At 40.4% G+C, this 23048-nt stretch overlaps 1 protein-coding gene across 9 annotated transcripts in view; it reads right to left on the minus strand.

Moving 5' to 3' along the window:
• The window catches only part of PsGEF (Protostome-specific GEF), a 516326-nt gene that overhangs the window by 94814 nt on the left and 398464 nt on the right, over positions 1–23048 (minus strand). For 8 of the 9 annotated variants that reach the window (XM_072297125.1, XM_072297127.1, XM_072297130.1 and 5 more), the window contains 3 exons: positions 16167–16484; positions 3320–3568; positions 1605–1752 (listed from right to left, as the gene is read on the minus strand). In XM_072297125.1, the coding sequence (XP_072153226.1) occupies positions 1605–1752; positions 3320–3568; positions 16167–16484 (715 nt within the window). The remainder of the gene's footprint in view (positions 1–1604; positions 1753–3319; positions 3569–16166; positions 16485–23048) is intronic. The other variant, XM_072297131.1, reaches the window with a different exon arrangement.

A 23048-nucleotide genomic window follows, 5' to 3' on the forward strand; every position in this document is an offset into this window, starting at 1 on the left:
ACGTTTCTCCACTGCCTTGTTTAGTCTATTGTAGAGATTTTTATCAGATTCATGGTGAGTAATCCTTCTCCTCCTTCCCGCTTTGTTTTTACGGTCAATAAGGCTGAGTATTTCCTTTGGAAGAGTGCATTTATGATGAAAATTATTAAAAGTTCTAGCAACCGGCGTGCTTGCTTTTGCAGCCTCTTGGATGCTCGAAATTAATGACTCTGCCTCCTTATCAAGTGTGGAGCAGTCGTTTATTGAAGTTGAGTTATTAATACGGGAAGTTAATAATTCTCGAAATTTTTTCCAGTCTGTTTGAGTAGAAATTAGACAGGGTGGGCGTTTAACTAATACTGGAGTAGCAAATATAGATAAGAAAACCGGCACATGATCTTTTTTTCCCTCTAACACATTGCAAGAAGTTTTGTTATTGAGATTGAGATTATTGAAGATGAAAAAATCAATTACGTCTGGCTCTTTCAATGGATTACCTGGATAGAAGGTGGGTTTACCCGGAGAGATAAAATCACCTCCGATAAGATTGACTGCAGTTTCAAGATTATCACCTTTCGGGTTAGTTAATCTCGAACCCCATCTGACGTTTTTACAGTTGAAGTCCCCCCCGATAAGAAAGCGAGGACCCAATTTATCAAGTAGACCAGAATAGTCGTCAACTGAGCATCGATGACGTGGTGGAGCGTATAACGCGCTGACATTAAATGGCCCTAGCGATGACTCAATTTGAATAATCACCGCTTGGAAACGTTCTTCTTCTACAATTTCGAGAACAGAGTGTTTAATGTTTTCCCTGATAGCAATAGAGGCTCCCCCCCTAGCGTTATTAGAAGGATGTCGTGAATTATAAAATCTATATCCTTTTAAGTATCCTCTCGATTCCCTAGCAAAATGGGTTTCAGAGAACAATGCTATATCTACGCGTAATTTTGCCATTTTTTCACTAAATTCTAAGAGTTTAGCAGGTTTTAATCCATTCGCATTAATGGAAAGAATTTGAGAACAAAGTTCTCGATTAATTGATCGTCCTTTGACCGGGGACACGTATAGCTCACGGCAAACCGCGGCATTTCCAGAGCCAGGAGAGTGTGGAACGCGTCAATCGGGATGTGCAGGATTCACTAGGTCAGAACTTCCTGTTCTATTATCATTGTTTGAGATGATGTAACACACGACACCTAAAATTAGTAAAACGTGAACAGCAGCAGTCAATGCGCAAGTACCCACACGTCAACTGAGACTATATCAACAAAACGCTGATTTCCCCGTAGTCACGGTGACGCGGTTTCAGCTGTATTCGGACATTATCAGACAACGTACGCATCTTCAGGAGTTATTGTCCATTTCTTATTTCGTTCATTTCGTTCATGCATCCACCAGCGCTGCCAAATTTCCGCAGTATAAAAAAATAGCAATCTGCCCAAAATCGGGATCTGCTCGTAACATATACTTACATAATAGTCGAATCTATGGGCTACCAGTGTCTGGAAAAATCCTTTAAAGATTAGGTACATCGCAGATTTCTTTATTGGGCCGATAGATTCAATATTTTTGTTTTCATTATAATTTTAAATTTTTACTTTTAATTGGATCAAAGTATTTACCTGATGTTTTTGCCGGTTCGTCAGAGTCTTGCTCTCTATCGAGTTTTTCGAGACTACTCATTGTGTCGTATCTCTTTAAGAAAGTGGATGGAAGTACTTGGTAAGGTAAATCTTCTCCCTCATCACTGTCGTCTTCGGTTTCTTGGCTCTAATCAATCAACAGAGAAATAGAGAAAATAGTAGTAATTATATATATATATGTATGACAGGGTGTTCCAAAAGTCCAGCCCCCCACCTCTAACTTTTGAACGGTTCGAGATAGAAAATGAAACTTTGATAATGTTCCTATCTCAAAGGAGACCGTCTTGTTTTTTTTTTGGGGGGGGGGGGTCAAAATTTTGGTCCCCCCTCAGCTGGGGCGGGGGGGCCCCCGACTTTTTTTTTCAAAAAGCAACCCCTATCTTGTGATATATCATTGGAAAGAACATACAGAACTAAGAATTTTGGCGCAAACCGCAGATCAATATTTAAATTTTTGACCGAGTTATGGTAGGTCAAAGGTCAAATTTGACCTATTTTCAAAAAATCATGACTCCGGTTCAAATTATCGTCAAGAAAAAAATTAAACGGGAAAATCTAATCACTTTAAATTTCGTTTTTTTTAACTTTACCCGAAATTTGGGGACTTGCCAACGTAATGTTGAACTGATTTTGACCCTGCTGAGATAATGTGGAGGCAAACCTAGAGGAAATTGGCTTATTTCGCGGAAAAATTGAATGACCTTTGGATTGACGTATCTGGGGGTCCGAGCCCTCCCCTTAAAATCAGCTCGAAGTGATTTCTCCAATTTTTACTAAAAAGCGAACACAATTCGGTAAATTTTCCCTTTTTATTTTTTTCTTTGCAATAACTTGAGCCGGAGTTATGATTTTTTGAAAATAGGTCAAATTCGACCTTTGACCTATCATAACTCGGTCAAAAATTAAGATATTGATCTGTGGTTTGCGCCGAAATTCTTAGTTTTTTGCGTTCTTTCCAATTATGTATCACAAGATAGGGGTTGCTATTTGAAAAAAAAGTTGGGGGCCCCCTACCCCCGCTGAGGGGTGCCAAAATTTTGACCCTCCCCCCCCCCCCAAAAAAAAAGATGGTCCCCTTTGAGATAGGAACATTCCCAAAGTTTCATTTTCTACATCGAACCGTTCAAAATAATGGGGTTATGTTCCTAAGGAAAGCAGGAACTGTTTTCGGAACGCCCTGGTAGCCAAAATAAGACGTGTAGCACCCATCAAGATATATGTATGTTAAGAAACCCATTCAAATACCTTTTAAATATGGTATTCAGTAGCCGAAATTAGGTATATAATACCATATTAAAATATCCTAAAAAGTGTCATTTTCTAAAGTATTAAAACCCATGTAAAAAGGTATAATATGGGTAAAATAAAATAGCTTTAGCAACCAGGAACCAAGGTAGATTCAGTAGGGGGGAGAAAAATTTTATGAGTAGGCATTCGATGTATTCCTAGGCGGTTTGTATGAGAGGTGAACAAACGTCTATGAAAGAAAGCCTTAGTCCTGCGATTGAATTTTTAGTAAGTCCTTTATTAGGCATCAAGATGACATATCTGATGTTCAAACCACGACTACAACCCCTTAGGTATCCTTTAGCTCCCTTTAAAACTGGTTGTGAGTGTCCGTAGATAAAATTTCAAATGAATTCATATATCAGCCGCCATGATTTGGGAAAAATAAACGCGCCTATTTAACTTGCCTGAGATTTTTTGGGCGGGCTCGGTGGATGGACAGAAATTCCAGGCAAAGGATTGAATGGATCCGAAGGGCTCAGCAATTCGTAATTATTACTAGGTTCATCAAAGATGGGATTTGCGTTGAAATCCCTTGAGGCAGATTCCGTATGCAGGAAAACTTCAGTCGTACTGCAAGGCGAAACAAGGCACGTATTGTGACACTTCCGACAAACGGTCACGGATCCATCCGGAGATTTACTTTCGGGTATAACCTGCAATAATCCAAATATAAATTCTACATTTCATAATTTATATATTTTAAAAATGTAATTTCCGTTACATTTGAGTGCAACATTTTTGAAAATCCTCGAAAAAACGAACAATGGCACGATATGGCATTCGTCATTTCCTCACCGCGTTCCACTTTTTTAAGGCTATCCAAACAAAGGAATGTCCTACACACGGTGACATATGCTGCCGTGATAGCGAAGAGAGCCGTAAGTGCAAAATTTTCGAAATCGAGTTTTCTTCAAAATTCGTCTAAACTCTTTTAGATGAAATTACTGAGACAGCTAAAACAGCAAAATTCATCCTAATTTAATGAAAACGAGACGTATGTAAAAGCCGTAAGTGCACAAAAAATGACACAGTTCTTTTTCAAGACAGCCGTAGATGCATGAGAGCCAATGAGAACTGATATGTTTGGTGGACTCAAGAAGGAAGACTGAAAATGAAATGCGAAAATAGAATTGACGAACCACGAGATTTATTGCGCACACAGATAGACAAGACAAAAATCAGAGTGACAGTCGTCTTGGCCAGGAGCCAAGGGCATAAGAAGGACAAACGAAATTGCCCTCAACGGTTAGACCGGTGGGGCGGGCAATTCAAACATAACACCCACTCCCTGGTCAACCGAAAAAAAAAACAAGAAACAGATTGTTCAAAAAATTTCGCTTAGTTTATAAATTTAGTCGCATAACTGGTTTCGATTCCCTTCTTGACTTCCTCGGTGGAGGTGCAGATGGGGTGAAAGGTGGTTCGGGGGTTTTGTTACGTGAAGAGGAGGGTTGCTCTGAACTACCTTCATTCTGTCGTTCAGGAGAATTTAAGTTTTGAGCTACTGAGGGTCTATTTTTTTTAATTATTGGGTTGTCGGGTACAGCTTGGCCTTTAGGTTTGTGGGGAGTTACTAGTTCCTGGTAGCATAGCATTTGTCTCGTTGAAGGAGAGTGCTCTACGAGTATTTCCTGTATGAGGACCAGGTTGTTGCTTTTTCACAGGAGAGCTTGGGCTAATGACCTTAGCTATTTTAGGTGCAAGCTGTATTTGCTGCTTAGATATGCTTTCGCTTGATTGCATCATGCTAGGTTTAGTGGGTCTACGCTAGGATAAGGGGGGGGGGGGGGCTTTTGCTCTACTTCTAGGTCGGAGAGCGTTGTGAGCTTGATTTGATTTAAGTTACAAAGTTTTATTTCTCCATTGACTTTAATTAGATACGTTGTAGGGCTTATTTGCTTATGAATTACACCTTTTTGTACTTGGTGCTGTTTGGACATTCTTACTGGGACTGTTTCGTTAACGCTAAGGCTTGGCAATTTAGGGGCTTTGGGTTGCTTTTTGGGGTGTATTAAGTTAAGGGTTGTCCGAGGGGTTTGTTTAAGTACGGGATCGCAGGTGCTGACATCTTTTCCAGTTATGGGGGTGTTTCTATATGCGAATACAAATTTACATAATTTCTTAAGTAGATCTTTTTTTGAAATGTTACAATTTTCTAATTTGATTTTCTCTAAAGCCTTTTTGACAGTTTGGACGGCTCTTTCGGCTAGGCCGTTACTAGTTGGGTGGTAAAGTGGTGACTTCGTGACAATAATAGAATGCTTAGTACATAAGTCTTTGAATTCTTGTGACTGAAATGGCGGACCATTGTCCGTCACTTCTTGCACCATAGGGCCATATGTAGCAAAGTGCATTAATAATTTTTCTTCTAGAGATTCAAAATTTGTAGACGATACCGGCCAGACTTCAATCCATTTACTATATGAATCATCGAGTACCACATACACCTCATTATTAAAAAAAAAATGGTCTAAATGTACTCGTTGCCAGGGTTGATTGGTTTCTGGCCATGAAGTTTTAGCGGATGATACAGGTTTGAAATTGACGATTTGACAAGCTGCACAGTTTTTTATTTTGTTTTCAATATCGTTATTCAATGTTGGCCACCATACATTTTTCCTAGCGAGCGATTTCATCCTTACAATCCCGGGATGAGAATCATGCAAATTTTCAAGGACCTTAGTTTGCAATTTTTTTGAGATAACAACTCTATCTCCAAAAAGTATGACATTATCATGCAACGATAGACTTTCCCTTACTAGAAAATAAGGTCTAATGTTAACATCTTTGACGTTTCTAGGCCATCCTTGCAACACATAATTGAAGACAGTGCTAAGGGTGTTTTCATTTTCAGTTCCTAGAGCAATTAATTCAGGGGTTAAAGGAATATCGGGTAACAGTTCAATGGTTTCAGAAATTTCTTTTATCGTTACATTGTCAGCAGGGAGTCTGGATAATGCATCTGCTGGTTTTAGTAAGGATGCTTTATGATAGACGGTTTTAAAGTTGTAAGCGCAAAGCGTTACGAACCATCTTTGGAAGCGAGGTGACGCAATAGTTGGCACACCTTTATTTAACAGACTTTTTATGGGTCGATTGTCAGTGACCACAGTAAATGGTATTCCATTGAGGTATTTGTGAAATTTCTTAGCTGCGAAGACTACAGCGAGAGCTTCTCTGTCCAGCTGTGCATATTTTTGTTGGCAAGGAGTTAAGGATGCAGATGCATACATGACTGGTTTATCAAAATTCTCAATGAGGTGACATAGGACTGTGCCTACTCCATAAGGTGAGGCATCGGTGTAGACAAAAATAGGTTTCTGCGGGTCACAGATGGTTAGCACCGGTTTTTCAACTAACCTTTGTTTAGTGTACGAATAGGCTTCGTCACACTGAGAGTTCCAATCGAACTTAGTGTTTTTTTCTAGCAATTTGTGCAAGGGTTTCAAGTGCATGCTCAAATTAGGGATTAAGCGTGAATAAAATTGAACTAAACCTAGATAAGATCTAAGTTCGGATACGTTTTTTGGTGGACGAGCGTTTAGTCTAGCTGAGGTTTTATTTATAGTTGGGCGGATGCCTTCACACTTTACAATATGGCCAAATTCTATTTCCGATGCATAGAATATACTTTTGTCCAAGTTGACTTGGACCCTGTGATCATCTAATTTGCTTAATACAATATGTGTTTTTTGTTTGACTCCATCAATAGTTTCGTCACCAAATACAATATCATCTATAAAGACTCCACACCAGGGGAGATTACATAATATGTGGTCGATTACAGATTGAAAAATTGATGATCCGCTGTTGATACCGTAAATTAATCTTTTAAATTGAAACAATCCCCAGGGTGTGTTGATCGTGAGAATTTCTTTACTATCATCGGTAACTTTCAGTTGCAAGTATGCTTCTGTGAGATCAATTTTGGTGAAGAAGTTACAATTTGCTAGTTTTTACCAAATGTCCTCTAATCTAGGTAACGGGTAGTGATCTAGTCTAAGACAGGGGTTGACTGTTTTACGGAAGTCGACAACTACTCGAATTCCACCTGTTTTCTTGTTAACTGACCAAATGGGTGAAGCCCATTCAGAGTGGGTGACGGGTTCAAGTCTTTGAGATTTTACTAATATCAGGATCATGACTTATCTGTGCTACAAGCATAGGGAAATTGAAGTTCGATTTCATCAATGTGTTTTTCTTGGGTGTGTTTGACTGAAATGTTACTGCAGTTTTGGCTTATGGCCTCATCATTAAGAAGGGGACCTAGCGGATTGTGTCGCCAGTTCGGGGACATGGTATCAAGCCATTCTCTTCCGACCAACATTTAAGTTGGTTTAGCAAATTTGACCATAATCAGCCTGAGGGTGTATCTATTGGGTTGAACGAGAACTGTTACCATAATTTCTCCTATAGTGTTTAATAGCTGTCCGTCAACATTCCATAAGCGAGATGTACATGTTTCCAGTTTAGATTGCGGGAATTTGTTAGAAAATTCACTGAGAGACATTAGTGACACTGCTGATCCCGAGTCGAATTCGCACTCAACACTTTTATCATTTATCACTACATTTCCCAGTAATGGGTTGTTGGTTACGCGGTACACATAGAGATTAGATTGTGACTTAGAAGAAGTCGGTGCTAAGGTGAATTGCGCGGAGGGAATGTTGCAGACTTGGAGGTCGCTTGTTGACCCAGTGATTGGTAGGTGAGCATCGGATATCCTTCCCACGATGATTTCTTCGATTTCCTCATCGCTGGATTCTTCCAACACAGCTTTGGTTTGGTTGCAGGCGATGGACGTGTGGCCTTGGATTCCACAACTGAAGCATTTCCAATAACGGGCAGGGCAGTAATTGGGATTGTGCAGTCTCTACATCTATAACACTGAGTGGTAGTTTGCGGGTTGACACTGCGGTTGGGTTGTTGACGTGATTGTTGACCGTTGTTTAGTTGACGTGTGTTGAAATTGATTGTTTGATTGACAATAGTTGGTGTGCTGATTTGTGTTCGTCGCTGGAAATTGGTTGTTAGATTGAGGTTGAGGTGGTGAGTTTCGATTAAATGAAAGATTAGCGGGTTGAAATGAGTTTGACTTGTGATTAGCTCTACGGTTGACTTGGTTATTATTATGGAAGTTGGCTTTGTTGACTGGGGCGGGTTTAAGTTCACTAGCAATTGTTTCGAAGTTGCGCACAAACTTGATCGCATCCTCCAGGGTTAGGTCGCTTTTCTCCCACAATTTTTTTTTGAGGTTGACGGAGTTGAGCCCATTTACAAATTTGACCAGGAGCCTGTTCTTGAGGTTGTCTCCGAAGTTGCATTTATCTGCAAGAAGTCTAAGAGAGGTTAAGTACACTGCAGCAGTTTCGCCTTCTGCTTGGACTCCAGATTCAAACTTTAGAATGTCGGAAAAAAGGATCTTATTTGGTTCGTAGGTTTCTTAAAGGAGTGTGACTAGTTGGTCAAATGATTTGCTTGATGGTTTCTCAGGCAACAATTGAATTCTTAATTCTGAGTATACATCCAAGGATAGGTAGTTAAGAAGTACCTTACGTTTACTGGATGCCTCGGTGATTTCATTGAGGTCACAAAAGTTTTCTAGCATTTCTAACCATGTTGAGAGGGAGACTTTGGTTTCAAAAGGTTTCAAGGTTCCAACATACGTTGCCGTGGTGGCAGGAAGTATTCGGCTGGGTGGATCTTGATTTCGATCGTTGCTCATTTTTCGTTCCTAAGCATTTCAACTTTGACGGGTTGCACGGTAGACACGCGGTTCACTCGGTTGACTTCGCTTGACACGGTTGATTCTTTCTTCATGTGCCTTGCAGTAAAGGTGACCGGCGCGGCGCGGTTGGTTGACAAAGTAAACGATTTTTAATCCTCGTCGCCAATGATATGTTTGGTGGACTCAAGATGGAAGACTGAAAATGAAATGCGAATATAGAATTGACGAACCACGAGATTTATTGCGCACACAGGTAGACAAGACAAAAATCAGAGACACAGTCGTCTAGGCCAGGAGCCAAGGGCATAAGAAGGACAAACGAAATTGCCCTCAACGGTTAGACCGGTGGGGCGGGCAATTCAAACATAACAAGAACAGTGCTTTCCAGTAAAGTGCCGCCCTCTCCTGCCAATTTCTAACCTGAAAATGTGTTTGTTGTGCGTCTAAAACGCAACCACGAAAGCATGCAGAAGATAGCACTTACGGCTGTCTTGCCTAACAATAACCTAGCATGAAAATGAAAAATACCCTTTTTATGTAATGGAAATAGAATCAGTCGATTTTTAATCATCCATACGATTTCTAGGAGTCTTCCGGACGATTAGTGGCAATTTGACAAAGAACGGAGGCTTCTTTCAATTAAATGTTTTTGTCAGAAGCTTCTGAGCCCGTTTTCTCAAAACTTCATTTTTGCACTTACGGCTCTCTTCGCTATCACGGCAGTATGGGGCTTAAAACCCAATAATCTCAGAGGGAAATATCCGACAGTTGACTTTTGAAGTTCCCGACGCATTACATGACGACGGTATAAGTCGGCTATCACATATCTCGGTTTGCGACGTCGCAGACTTCCTGTCATACTTTATTTTTTAAACGGAAAACTACTCAACGGCAATTCTTTAAAACTGTCGTGTCTTTTCTTCTCTGTGCAAAGAAATTTCTTCAAAAACTTCAAGGAACGATGGCAATTCGTTCTCCTTCAAAATAATAACATAGAGGCGGAGATTTCCAGACACTGCATACAAGATATGAGATTGCGGACTTACGCCGCGCCGTCGATAATTATCGTCGGTCTCCTACACTGCCGTGCTAAGGAAAAACGCCGTATGAACCAAAAAAAATTTTTTTGAGTTAAACATGAAATTAAACTAAGTGAAGCATGCTCTGTTCAATGGTGAAGTCAGCAAAGGCGTATTTTCATTGGTTTCAGAGATATGGAGGGGGGTACCTGCCGTATGTCCCGCATAGAGGCGAGGTTACAACGATAGACTGCCGTGTGTACAGGAAACTCGGGACGCGGGTGGCACTCACGGCGTTTTTCCCCATGCTTTACGGACATGCCGTACTCGCCCCGTGCAGCCCTCGCCAATTCCCAGACTCACGGTGATGTTGGGCCGTTGATCACCCCTACCACCAACCCTTTCATCCGATTTCAGGGTTCCAGTTATACGTGGTCTGAGTAATTGTGCTCACTTATGCTGTTTGTCATCTGCTGGTAGCATGTTTTTCGTTTCCGGATGGATACGCATTGATCGTTATCATTTTCGTTCAAAATGTTTCCGGGTGCAAGTTCTACCTCATTCTTTTAAGAATCAGAAACTAAGATTTTGCCGTGAAATTTTTTCAGTGTATTATTTTATGTTTGAAGATGATTAATGAAACCTTGAACAATTATTTTATTTATTGTCAATCCTTCAATTTTGTTTTCCCTCTTTATTTATGTTACTAGCGACCCTTACGTGCTTCGCACGTAGCAGTTTATGCAGGCTGAATGACAGGAGAAAAAATACGGCGATTTTCGGATTCAGCTGCCAAAATTACACAAGAGCCATTTATTGCATGCTTATTCAAGTTTCCTATCTGTTCCTGACATCAATATTTTTTCGGACAAGTGCTCCTTTCCGCCTTTGTAAAGCCTGGTAAAGCTCATCCGATTGTTATGCGTCGGAGAAGAGAGAGTAATTTTATTTCTCACACAACAAGTGGAGTTATTCCCACTCAATTTTTGACGCTGCAGCCGAAAATGATCCTAGTTCTCTTCCAAAACCTTCGAAAAAATTAATATCCCAAAGAGAGGGGATTTTTTTGAGCAGAAAAGTCTATTTTTCAAAAATTTGGTAGATTTTAAATGAAAAATAAGATCATTTTCGGATTGAGAGGCAAAAATTGATTAAGAATCAGCCACTAGTATCTGAGAAAAATGTTTTACTTATTCCCTTTCCGGCGCACAACAACTGGATCAGTTTTACATGGTGTTTAATGGGCGAATAGGAGCACTGGTCCGCAAAAACCTCGGTATTAGGATTAGAAAAGTAACTTTAATAGGCATGGAATACTAAATTCCCAATGAGATTTTGGCTGCTGAATCCGAACACGGATTTAGCTTTTTTCCATCATGCACAGATTTTCCGGAACACTGATACTTCTCTGGAAAAGCTACATTTGTAGGGAAAATTCCTATTTTTGCGGAGAACATTGACGTAATACCTAACCCAAAAAAACGGACGTGATGTTCGATATCATGCGTTCATAAATCTATCCGAGGTGGGTTGAACAATTTCAAACAAATCTAAAAAAATTAAAAGTTGACCATTGCTCCCAGTAAGTATGTATCTCGTTAATAACTCGATCACTTGCGCTATTTTTGTGCTAAGTACATTGAAGAATATTTGGAATGGATAAATTGTCTTTCGCGAAATTTTCTTGTAGGTAATGCTTCCCATTTTATCAGTGATTGAAGCTTTTGATCAGCAAACTGAAAAGACAACATTGTAAAACAAAGATTTCTCAGATCGAGGAGTGGAATAGGATAGTGAAATATTTGCGACAGACCGTTTGATGGAGGCTTGAAACAAGAAATGTGTTACTGAGTCCAAGAGTGCAAAAGCCTAGGACACCGTGTGCCTCGCGGTAGGCCCTACAACGACTAATTATAAATTCTCAACCCCAGCACGCACCCTTGGTGAACGCGCAATGCGTGAAATATTCCTTTCGTAATGTAGCGCTAACATGCGTTTTACGGTATCTGAACCGAGTTTGACGCGATTATTTATACTCGCGGAATTAGCGTTTTTCAACTCATGATTTGATTTTTTTTGTGATTCTGAGGCTCTTGTACACTCCGTATGGATAATTTTTCTTCAATAAAAAAAAATAAAACATGAAAATCAAATTATTTTTCTCTCTTAACGTCTTTTACCTAACACCTAATAGGTCTATATGTTCTCCTCAAAAATAGGAATTTTCCCTACAAATCTAGCTTTTCCAGAGAAGTATCAGTGTTCCGGAAAATCTGTGCATGATGGAAAAAAGCCAAATCCGTGTTCGGATTAAGCAGCCAAAATCCCATGGGGAATTTAGTATTGCATGCCTTTTAAAGTTTCTTTGCACCGCCCGACGCGGGATGGAGGGCAGAACCTCCGCTCCAAACGCGGCTCCGATCGGCCTGGCATGAAGCGAGCCAGGCCGATTTTTCCGAAAACCGTCGGAGGATACTTTTGGTGAATATTATTGCAATCGCGGTCAATTTTAGTGAACGTAGCTGGGAACATTTTAATTTATTTTGGGGAGTAATTGCAATCGCACAGTGTAATAGCGACTGCTGAAACTTAAGATTGCAGGACTCGGCGTTTGATTTCAATTTTTTTTTTTTTTTTTTTTTTTTTTTGGGCAATGCGACGCTAGAACATACAAACGATAAAAAAAATTAAAATTCAAGAATATTGGCCATGTTCCGCGATTGAGCAATTCAAATCTTCCTCCTCTTAACTTCTTATTAATGAAATTATTGAACTGCCGCAGTAACCCTCAAGTCCCCGGCCGCTACGCTTCCCACACCAGAGTTTGAAAATGAAAAGTAAAAAAAAAAGATGCGCGGCTGCCGAATTCAGGTTTCCCGACGGACTGAGCTCAAAACAATCCCGCCGGTGAGCGGGATCTTGCGACACGGCGCGCTCGAGCAATGCGCAGTCATTTGAGTATATCATAACCATGGCAACAGCGATCCGGCCTTCCATCTCAAAAATCCGCGTGACCTACTGAGAAACTGGGTCGGCCCCGGTACCCTCGGGGGGCTCCCGCGGCTCCCCCGTTGCGGACCCCTGGGGAGCGTTTGCACCGCCCAACGCGGGACGAAGGGCAGAACCTCCGCACAGTGCGGCCCTCTGTGGACAAAAATCAAAAATTCACATCTCAACATCTGACATTTTTTTTCGGAATTTGTCATCTTAAATGACCGTCTACAGTTTTACGTATTAGGGCACCAGCGCCCCCCGGATGGAGGGATCGCGAAATCCAACCTTATCGAACGTCGCCGATCCGGAGCCGACCTGCAGACGGAACCGGGAGCCCGGAGGACGAACGGGAAGGTAAGAAGTGGGGCACTTCACGCGGGGGTGGAAAAAACGGCTATTCGAGGCGCAGCGCCCCTCCGGGGAGGCCGAGGTCAGCGATTCTTCGGACTTATAAGCTCCGGCCACCCGAGTGCACTCGCGTGCCGATTCCCGAGCCGATGGACGAACGTGGCGCGAGGGGTGACGGTTTTCCCGAAAAAACTCTTAGGGGCTGCAGCAACCCCCCGGAGGGTCGGGCCGGAAAACCCGGCGGGGGGACCGGAGACCCGGCCGCAGGGGTCCCGCCGATCGATCCTCAGGGGCGTGGGACACAGGGGGGCCGCGGGACGTGGTCAGGAAGTTCAAAGTCACGGCGGACCGCTTATAATGTTATTTATTAGATAACAAAATGAGAAAGGGGGAATTCAAACGCCGATACAAACGAGCTATGTTGTTTTTGTTAAGTTCTTAATTTTTTTAATGGGATTGGTTCCTCTGCTTGTCTTACTCGATCCTAAAAAGGGCATCATATTGTCCGCTAAATTTGCGAAAATTATCGGCATTTTGAAACCGTCAATTTTATACGACAATCTTTCTCTACATTGTCAGTGGAAAATTGTATACATTCTTTTTTAGACAAATTCTTACATTAAGTTTTCCTTTTATATTTTTGAAGTTCAGATTTCATAAGTAAGTAGATAAAGTAATGTGAAAAGCTAGCCTCGTAATGAAAAAAATAATTTGATATATTTGCGGAATAGCCTCCTCAAGATAGATGACGGTAAATGTCGGACGGTTAATAATCTTGGTTATAGGTAAAATGATTCCTGAAAAAATAAACCTCACAGAAACGAAAGAAGTGAAATATAACCCTTATACCGCAGCCGGCAGCGTTGGAAACGTGTCCTCGGCACTAGGAAAGACACACGGGAAAATCGGCACAGTGAAAGGACCCTGCCTGCACGGGCAGTTTGCCGTGAGTCCGACATACCCTCATTCATTTGTGATTTTCCAGGAAGTCATTATCTTCTTGCAAATGCTCTAGGTAAGCGCTAATGAACAGCCAAGGGATCAAGCTGTCAATAGGAGAAAACGAAAACTTAAAATTCCCAAATCTCGCAGAGAGGCAGGCCATAGACTTTGAACGTAAATACCTATCTCAGTTTGAATCTGATGGTTCATACGGCGTTCTTCCTTATACATATAGCACGGCAGTACAGTGTAGTGGTTAAAGCGCTTGCACTATGATCGAGAAGTCCCGAGTTCGATTTCCGGCCAAGTGACCAGAGTTTGATGGTCTCAAACGATGCGACGGTACCCTGGGGCTGGCTTGATTAAGGATTGAGGGGGGGGGGGGGGCTTCAGGGACTGCAAGCGGTAGACTATTCCCTGAGGGATATTTGCAGAGAAGAAACAAAAAGAAAACATGATATTCTTCTTCGCCATATTTTACTGCTACCTATGTGAGGAAAAAACCGATGTGTGGCGGCAAGCCACCAGCTCCTCCAATCAAAGCTGCTCTCCTCGGGCAACAGCTCGCAGTATTTTTGGCTATCAGGGTATTCCACTTTAAGGGTCACCTCCAAACTCTAGTCGCATTTATTTATTTTTAAAATAATATTTGTTTTATCGGCTACGCTTCAGCGGAAAATTCTCGGAAGTGGATATCGGGGAAGTTGCAGGGATGGCACCGGTAGGCTGTGAGACGATATACAGGGTGTCTCAAGGGGGGGGGGAGGGTACTCCCCTCGTAACTTTTGAACGGTTAGAGATAGAAAAACAAAACTTTGGGAATGTTTCTATCTTAAAAAGGGCCATCTTCTAAGGGGGTCACAATTTTTGTCCCTCCCTTGAGGGGGGCGGGGGGGCAACTTTTTTTTCAAATAGCAGCCCCTATCTTGTGATACATCATTGGAAAGAACATAAAAAATTAAGAATTTTGGCGCAAACTGCAGATCAATAAGGATTAAGGACACTACCTTAATTGTTTCGATTTTTTTAATTATCGTAATAACTTCAGTATTATGCTTTTAAAATTTAAGCTATTAAAACAAATAAAGACAACTATCGAAATAAATATGTAAGGTGACTCAATTCAACCGTTTAAATTTCGGTTTTTGAACTTTGCCCGAAATAAAGGGACTTAAATGCAAAAGAACGCAATGTTGAACTAATTTTGAACTTACCAAGATAATGTTGGGGCAAAGGAAGAAGAAATTGGCTCAAATCGCGGGAAAATCGTATGACCTTTAAACTGACGTATTTGGGGGTCCGAAACCCCCCTTAAAATCAGCTTGAAGTCATTTCTGTGATTTTTACTTTAAAGTGCTTACAATTTTGTAAATTTTTCCGATTTGTTTTTTTCTCTACAATAGTTTGAACCGGAGTTATGATTTTTTGAAAATAGGTCAAATTTGACCATTGACCTGTCATAACTCGGTCAAAAATTAAGATATTGATCTGCGGTTTGCGCCAAAATTCTTAGTTTTTTATGTTCTTTCCAATGATGTATCACAAAATAGGGGTTGCTTTTTAAAAAAAGTTAGGGGCCTTTGCCTCCCCTAAGGGAAGGACAAAAATTTTGACCCCCCTAGAAGATTTAAGATAGAAACATTTCCAAAGTTTTGTTTTTCTGTCTCTAACCGCTCAAAAGTTTCGAGGGGGGGGGGGGGGGGTCCGGACTTTTGGGACACCCTGTATATTCATGTGGTTTACGGCGAGGATGATTTCCGGTAAGACGGAAACTGGGAATCCTCGGTCACGATGGAGGAGCACTGCGAGTGTACTGACCCCTGTAAAAGTTTAATTCAGATCGAATTTGAAGCGCAGGCGTTTCATTCATTAGGATGAAAGCAAATGTATGTAGGTAGGTACGTGATTCGCTGAAACTTCTGCTGAATGTTCTTCATGATTTTACGATGCTGAAAAAGGAGAATCCAAAAAAATCACCCAATAGGTAGTTCATCTCTGTATCATCTCGTCGTGACATAATTTTTGGAGATCCATGATGCGCAAATTCACTACCTGCATTATAAAAAAAAATTCTCTGTTTTTGCTGCATAGGTACACCGTAAGTCTGCAAAGATGCATTGAACTATACATGTAATTAAAGATGTTGGGTTCTGACATGGACTGATTCTAGCCCCTGCCAATGATATACATAATGTATAAAGTCAAGCAGATGGGAATTACCTGGCTATTTATGGTGCATCGAGATGCGCTTCTGGAATATTCGGAAAACTCGAGATCCTCCATGCGACTCTCGTTTCTGGGCAGAATTTCGGTGAGATTAGGTGCGCGTAGCTTCTTCATGCGAGCATGGAGGGTCTCCCTGGACCAGATCTCCATCTCCTCCTCGGGTGAGGGCGGCTCATCGTTCATGTTCCCCCCGGCCCCCAAACGACCCTTTAGCCAGTCGGACAAGTGCAGAGCGCTTCCTTTTCGCACGCTAGATTTACGTCGACAAAGTTGTCGACACCGGTTCTCGATCAGATCCTCCATCATTTTCCCCTAGAGGAAAAGCAAACACTCCTATTAATAAAGAATAACGGGCAAAATTCAAAAGCGGGATTGAGAACCAAATTTTGCCATAAATGAGGATCACTATGACGTATGACCTATTAAAAAAGTGACCGCCTCCACGAGGAAACCGATGGAGTATAATGGCCAAAGTACGAAAGTCTCCGTTTGCAACGTTGCAGACCTCTTGTCATACTTCATTTTCTCTAAAACAAAACTAACCAATGTAATTGCATGGACACTTCCTCTAATATTCTTCTCTGTTAGCGGAATATTCTTTTTAAACATCCTATAGAGTTGGCTTGTATCTCTTAGGAAAAATGAAAAAAGAGCAGAAGAGGAGAAGAGCGGAGCGTGGTTTTGCACTTTGGCCGTCGACGTGTGGTTTCTGAAATGAGCCAGAAGTAGCTGTTGTTGCAAAATCTAATCCAAATGTTTCAGATAGTTAAGGTGGATCCTCAGTAACTTGGAGGACGATCCAATACCTAGTCGATCAATCATTTGGACTACATTTGCAAATTGGAACTACAATATTTGGCTCAGCATAGAAACAACCCATGTACCAGTAGTTTCAAAATGTACATAAGTGTTTTTACGGATAAGTAACTGTAGCTCCTAATTGCAAAGTCTAGTCGATTCGATAGTTACTGGCTTTTAGGATTTTTTTTTTCAAAAAATCTGGACCTTCATATCTTGGTTTAGTACGGTAAGTAAGTCTCTTTAAGATCTGACCGAGAAAATCTTTGAAATATTTCTGGGACCACGCCTCGGGTGAATTTCGCTAAAAGTTTTGTCTTTTGCTTGGCGATATCAACTCGGGATGTACTTATTCAGTTGTTTCAAAATGCTTTCCGGTCAAACTTTTGTGGAAATTTACCCGAAGAACCACAGAGTGATGTGACGCTCGAGGATGTTTGAGAGGACGTCTTAAAATTCAGATATCATCGACACCTAAGATCGATGAACTATGGGATCGGATTCTAAATAAGTGCTGAAGATTTAAGTACCTTTTTGAACAGTTCAAACGAAGTAGAATTCTAGACAAGGTTTGAGATAAAGCATCGCTATACATGCGATGATCTCAGGCAAATTGAGCCTTAAGGTGGAAGCACAACTTGCTCGACAGAAAAAATGGAAATTTACGTTTAGAATCTTATTCACTTTTGACGCTGAACAAGCATTTTCTAATGTTCTTAACGCATATGATAGATTAAATTTTCAAGGGATACGTATAACTTGCATTATAATTCTAGTCATACACGTTATAAATGAATAATATTCAGGGCTGGCAGCAGAGCTCGTAAACTTAAAAGCGTTTACCCTCAAATATGCGATTTCCTATCCTCTACTACTGTTTTATATCTTCGGAATGTTTTTAGAGGGCTGACCTTCTATATTCGGATGTTCTTTGTAGCAAAATGTTGAGAATTTATCTGTTCAAGCTAAAGAAAGCCTAGATATATTTACATCATTCCCCACCTTAAAATGTATTCAATTTCCTGACCACATCACCTGCCATTCTTGTTCTCAAATGCTTCGGTATGAGAATTCGTAAAAATAAGTGCAACTCAACAGGAAATAGAGATACCTAAACATATTTAGCGTAAATAGCTCTTTCCTTGTTTCCTTTTACATGATATGGCTCAAACTCCCCGACGCTATATTTTGCTTGAAACTTATAATTAGTCGTTTCAATGATTTTTCCCAGCTTTTCATCTTCATTATTTAATTTGAAATGACAACTTTTATTTGTCAGAGACTTGCAGAATTATCATGTTTCGCAAATATGAAAAAAAATATTCAACTCGCACTGAAAGAGGGTTATTCAAAAACGGGGATTTTGCTTCCCCCCTAGGAAAGGCAGTTTTTTTTGGGAGCTGTTTTTTGCGGGGGAGGGGAGGGCAAAATCAATGGGGGGGACCACTCTCCCTCATGGATTTTACCCGAGGTGGATAATTATGTTGTTTCCTATCAAAAGACACGTCTTTTTGCGGTAATGGCAAGTTCGAAAAACAATTTCCCGTGCGTTACAGTGCTGCCCAGTTAAAACGTAACAACCCCGTTGCTGGCACATAAATTCAGCCATAGAGTCACGGTTTGACAAAATTCTTTAAAAAAATGTGCAATTTAAAGATAGATTTTTGATGTTCCATTTTTTAATTTTAACATGCGTTCTTGCCATTTGTCTGATTTTTGATTCCGTCAATTTTTAATTTGCAAATATTTTAAAATTGCTTCCTTTTGATTTCAATAACAATCAATTGAATCGGTGGTTCGTTTGGTTTTGCAGCCATTGATATATTACACCTTGTATGATGTCTAGTTCGCGAGATATGGCTATTTATGTAACGGCGTTTTGAAGCGACGACGCTTGTTAAGTCCAGGTAGGTAAGAATTTTAGCATTTGAAAATCCATTAATGGCTTTAGGGTGGGGTCCAACCGTGTACTTGAAGCCGAATCCTTTCAACTTTTATTTGAAATATTCTTGTCCGAAAGGTGCCAAATTTGGCAAAAATAGTTTGAAATTGGCCTGTTTTGCAGATGTTGGTCCGTGCTTCCCAAGCATTAATCTTACGACAAAATTGGCTACATTCAAAGGCAAATCTCGTTGAATTTTCATTAAAATTGATTCAATTATTTTTGCAACCGACAAAATTAAACGGGCTGACAAGCAGCAAACTGAGAAAGAGCATAAAAATTGGCGTCACTAGCGGTACTTGGACAACTTTTCTTCTTTTCTTCAAGAACTTGGCGGTCCCTTATTTCATTTAAAACCCAACTATCACCCTTTTCTGGACGTCTTTACTTGATCATTGTTCGTATTCTTCCCCTACCATCTATATTTAGCATTACGAAATAAGAATAATGTAAACTGAAAATAGGGCGATAAAAAAATGTCCATGCAAGATAAAGCATATCGATGGATGCGGAATCCAACGAGATGTCGATTAAATAGATTGTTGTTCAAATCATTATAGAACGCTTTTGAACTTTTTGCAATTTTTTAAAAATCGACAAATTTAAAAATCAGGGAAATGGCAACGACGCAGGGGAGAGGCGGGCAACGTGGAACGGGCGGACAAAGTGGAATTTGGCCTTTTAAAAAAATCTGTCAGTCCTAAGGCGACTCTGGTGGTTGAAATTGAAACAAGAGAGGGTACCCATCTATTAGAAACTGTTTCTATGCAAATAACAACAACATAACCAATAAAAATGACGGCAATAGAAAACCGGTCCTTCGCAAATTTTTTTCGCTCCCATGAAAACTTATGGGGCCACGGGCAAAGTGGAATGGGCGGGTAAAGTGGAATATGGTCATTTTAAAAAATGTATTCATCCTGTGGTGCTTGTAATCGAAACTAGAGAGAATACTTATCCATTAGAAACTGTTTTTGTGCAAAAAGAAAAACATAAGCAATATAATGAATCACGATAGTAACTAGCCGGCCCTTGCCAGATTTGGCCCGTGTTCGTGAGAGCTTGTTCGTATTTAGAAGTGTCAAATTAATAAATCCATGAATCTTACCTAATCAGTAATTGCTCTAGTTTCGATTTCAAAAACAAAATCTAGGTAATACAATTTCAAGGGGCGGTGTCTCAAATTCTACTTTGCCCGACTTACCTAAGTAGGGCAAAGTGGAATTTGACCTCTTTTTTTGTATCTAATTTTCTTGGCGCTTTTTGAAGACTTTCCGGCTTCTTTTACCTTTTTTTGATAAAAAAGCGATGAAACTTCAATTATAAATAAACAGAATGTTTTAGGTAGTTGAGACAAATTTTCTGTAGGGCGTTAAAAAAAAGTGTTCCACTTTGCCCGGCTTTCCCCCATATTAATATCATATAGTTATCAAAACATAACTTTACATTCTTCTGCTTTTATTTTATAGTGATCTTCTGCAGTTTCCAGAATTATACACATTGTATATAAATTGAAATAGAATAGCTGTTATGAATAACCGAGGAGTTCATATTTTACATAATATCCTATTTGCTACGTTATGTCATACCTGTTGGCTAAGACCTGGGGGCCCGCCAACTGGAGGCGTCTCAGTTCCGAGGAATGGAGATGTTGCATGTGTGAGGGATTTGCGATTTGACCATTGATTCTTATGTAAAAGTTCGCGAGAAACACGATGGTGCCATCGGTTTTCTCTGAAATCATCTCCCAAGCTCAAAAAAAGCTTTCAAAGTGAGGCCAAAATGGAGGGGATATCCCACCCTACCCTGAGAGTCCACCTCTACATCAAAACAAACTCTCCATGCGAGGATAGGGAGCAAATATATTAGCAGTGATTCCGAGTTTTCGAGGCTGTCCAGTAGCCAAACAGGAATCGGCTGATAGGAAAGCCGAATTAGCAAAAAGGAAACAACCAAAGGGTAAGTTTGACGGCGAAGCCTCAAAAATTCAAAAAGGTGTTTCTTACTCTGATAAAGTTTCAGGTAGGAAATCTAAAAATGATACAGGTAATCAAGTTCAAAATGCTAATCAAAGACAAGTCGAAACTATGTCATTATTAGACCTCGAAAGATCAATTGATTTGATTATGAGTAAACTTGATAAGATCAATGCAATCGCGGAACGTCTAGCGCGTCTCAAGAATGTAGTGTCGTCACTCCAATACCCCTCCCTTGGTAGGAAAGCACGTAAATAAACAATCATGACTCGTCTTAGAATAGTTGCGTTTAACTGTAACGGTCTTCTGTCTCACGCAAACGAGATAGAAGCCTATGTCCGTCGAGAAAAAAATCGACATTTTACTCCTTAATGAAACTCATCTAACATCTCAAATGTACTATAGACTAAGAGGCTACGAATTCTACAGAACGGACTCTCCCTTAGAGAATTCTTGGGGTGGGGCCGGACTGTTAATACGTAGTGGTATATCATATTATCTTGATGACACGAAATCTCTAGCTACCAAAAAACTGCAAACAGTAGGAGTAACATTACCCACAAAAAATGGGGAAATCCATATTGCCTCAATTTACAGTCCACCTAGCGGAGGAACTGTAACTGAAGATGAATATAAGGACTTAATAGCGAAGCTTGGCCCCAGATTTATCTTGGGAGGAGATTTTAATGCGAAGCATACTTACTACGGGTCTAAAGGGACAACGGCCAAGGGTACAAACTTAGTAGAGGCCTCCTTGTCCACTGGATGTGATTTTCTAACAGATGGAGTAGCAACTTACTACCCCACTGATCCTGATAAAACTCCCGATCTCATCGATTTTTTTCTCACTAGAAATATTTCTAGAAATTTTCTCCAAGTAGGATCAGATTCTGATCTCTTCTCTGATCATATGGCAATAACCCTAATCCTCCACGAGGAAATACAGTTTAAGGGAGCCCCGCCTTTCCAAACAAACAATAAAGCAGATTGGGCTAAATTCAAGAGAATTCTAGTCAACAGAATTGAGATTAAGCAGAATATAGACACCAAAGAGGAACTTGAAAATCAAGTTAACTTATTTACAAGCAACGTAAGACACGCTGCTTTGCTCAGCACCCCACCTATAAAGACAGTAGAAACTGATTTTAAACTTCCCCCAGAATTCCCGGAGGCTATTCGAGAGGGAAGAAGACTTAGAAATAAATGGAAAAGATCGAGATTCCCTGATGATCGGGAAGCTTTCAATAAGGCCAGTAGGAAACTCAGGGCGGCTCTTGCTGACCTTAAACAAGAAAGACTTAGCGAGTTTATTAAAAGCTTGTCACCAGGCAAAAGTACTGACTACTCCTTATGACGATCAATTAGATATTTAAAAAGAGCTAAAGTACATGTTCCTCCTATCAAATTAGGAGATAATAAATGGGCAATAAGTCCAATTCAAAAAGCCGAAGCCTTTAGTGATTTCCTCGCAGAAGTATTCAAACCTAACCCTGAGTCCTTAGATCCCGAGGATAGAATTGATCCTGAAAAGGAGATGTCTATCGTCGAGTGTGAGGCCCCAATTCCGATTGACCCAATCAGAAAATCTGAAATCGAATATTTAATTAAATATAAGCTTAAAAATAAAAAAGCACTGGGTATGGACGGAATTACATCTGAAATTCTGAAAGAATTACCAGACAAAGCAACTAAGCAACTAGCAAACATATATAACGCTGTCTTGGAACTCCGACACTTCCCTGAGGAAAGGAAGAAGGCTGAGATAGTAGTTATCCACAAAAGCGGAAAACCGAAAAATAAACTCTCTTCTTATCGCCCCATATCTTTATTGTCATGTACCTATCGGTAAACTATTTGAAAGATGTTATCTGAAAAGGACAATTAAAATTATACATGAAAGAAAAATTCTTCCTAAACATCAATTTGGTTTTCGGGCCAAGCACTCGACGATAGAACAGATCCACCGTGTAGTAGACCTTATAGAAAGATCACTCGAGCGAGGCGAGTATTGTGCCAGTATCTTCTTAGACATCGCAACGGCCTTCGACAAAGTTTGGCACGAAGGCCTTAAACTTAAACTTTATAAACTTTTCCCCCCAACCATTACGATTTCCTCGAATCGTATCTGGGAGGAAGATCTTTTCGAGTTAGGCAAGATGA

Source organism: Bemisia tabaci, chromosome 2 (assembly GCF_918797505.1).
Source record: "Bemisia tabaci chromosome 2, PGI_BMITA_v3".
Classification (NCBI taxonomy): Eukaryota; Metazoa; Arthropoda; class Insecta; order Hemiptera; family Aleyrodidae; genus Bemisia; species Bemisia tabaci.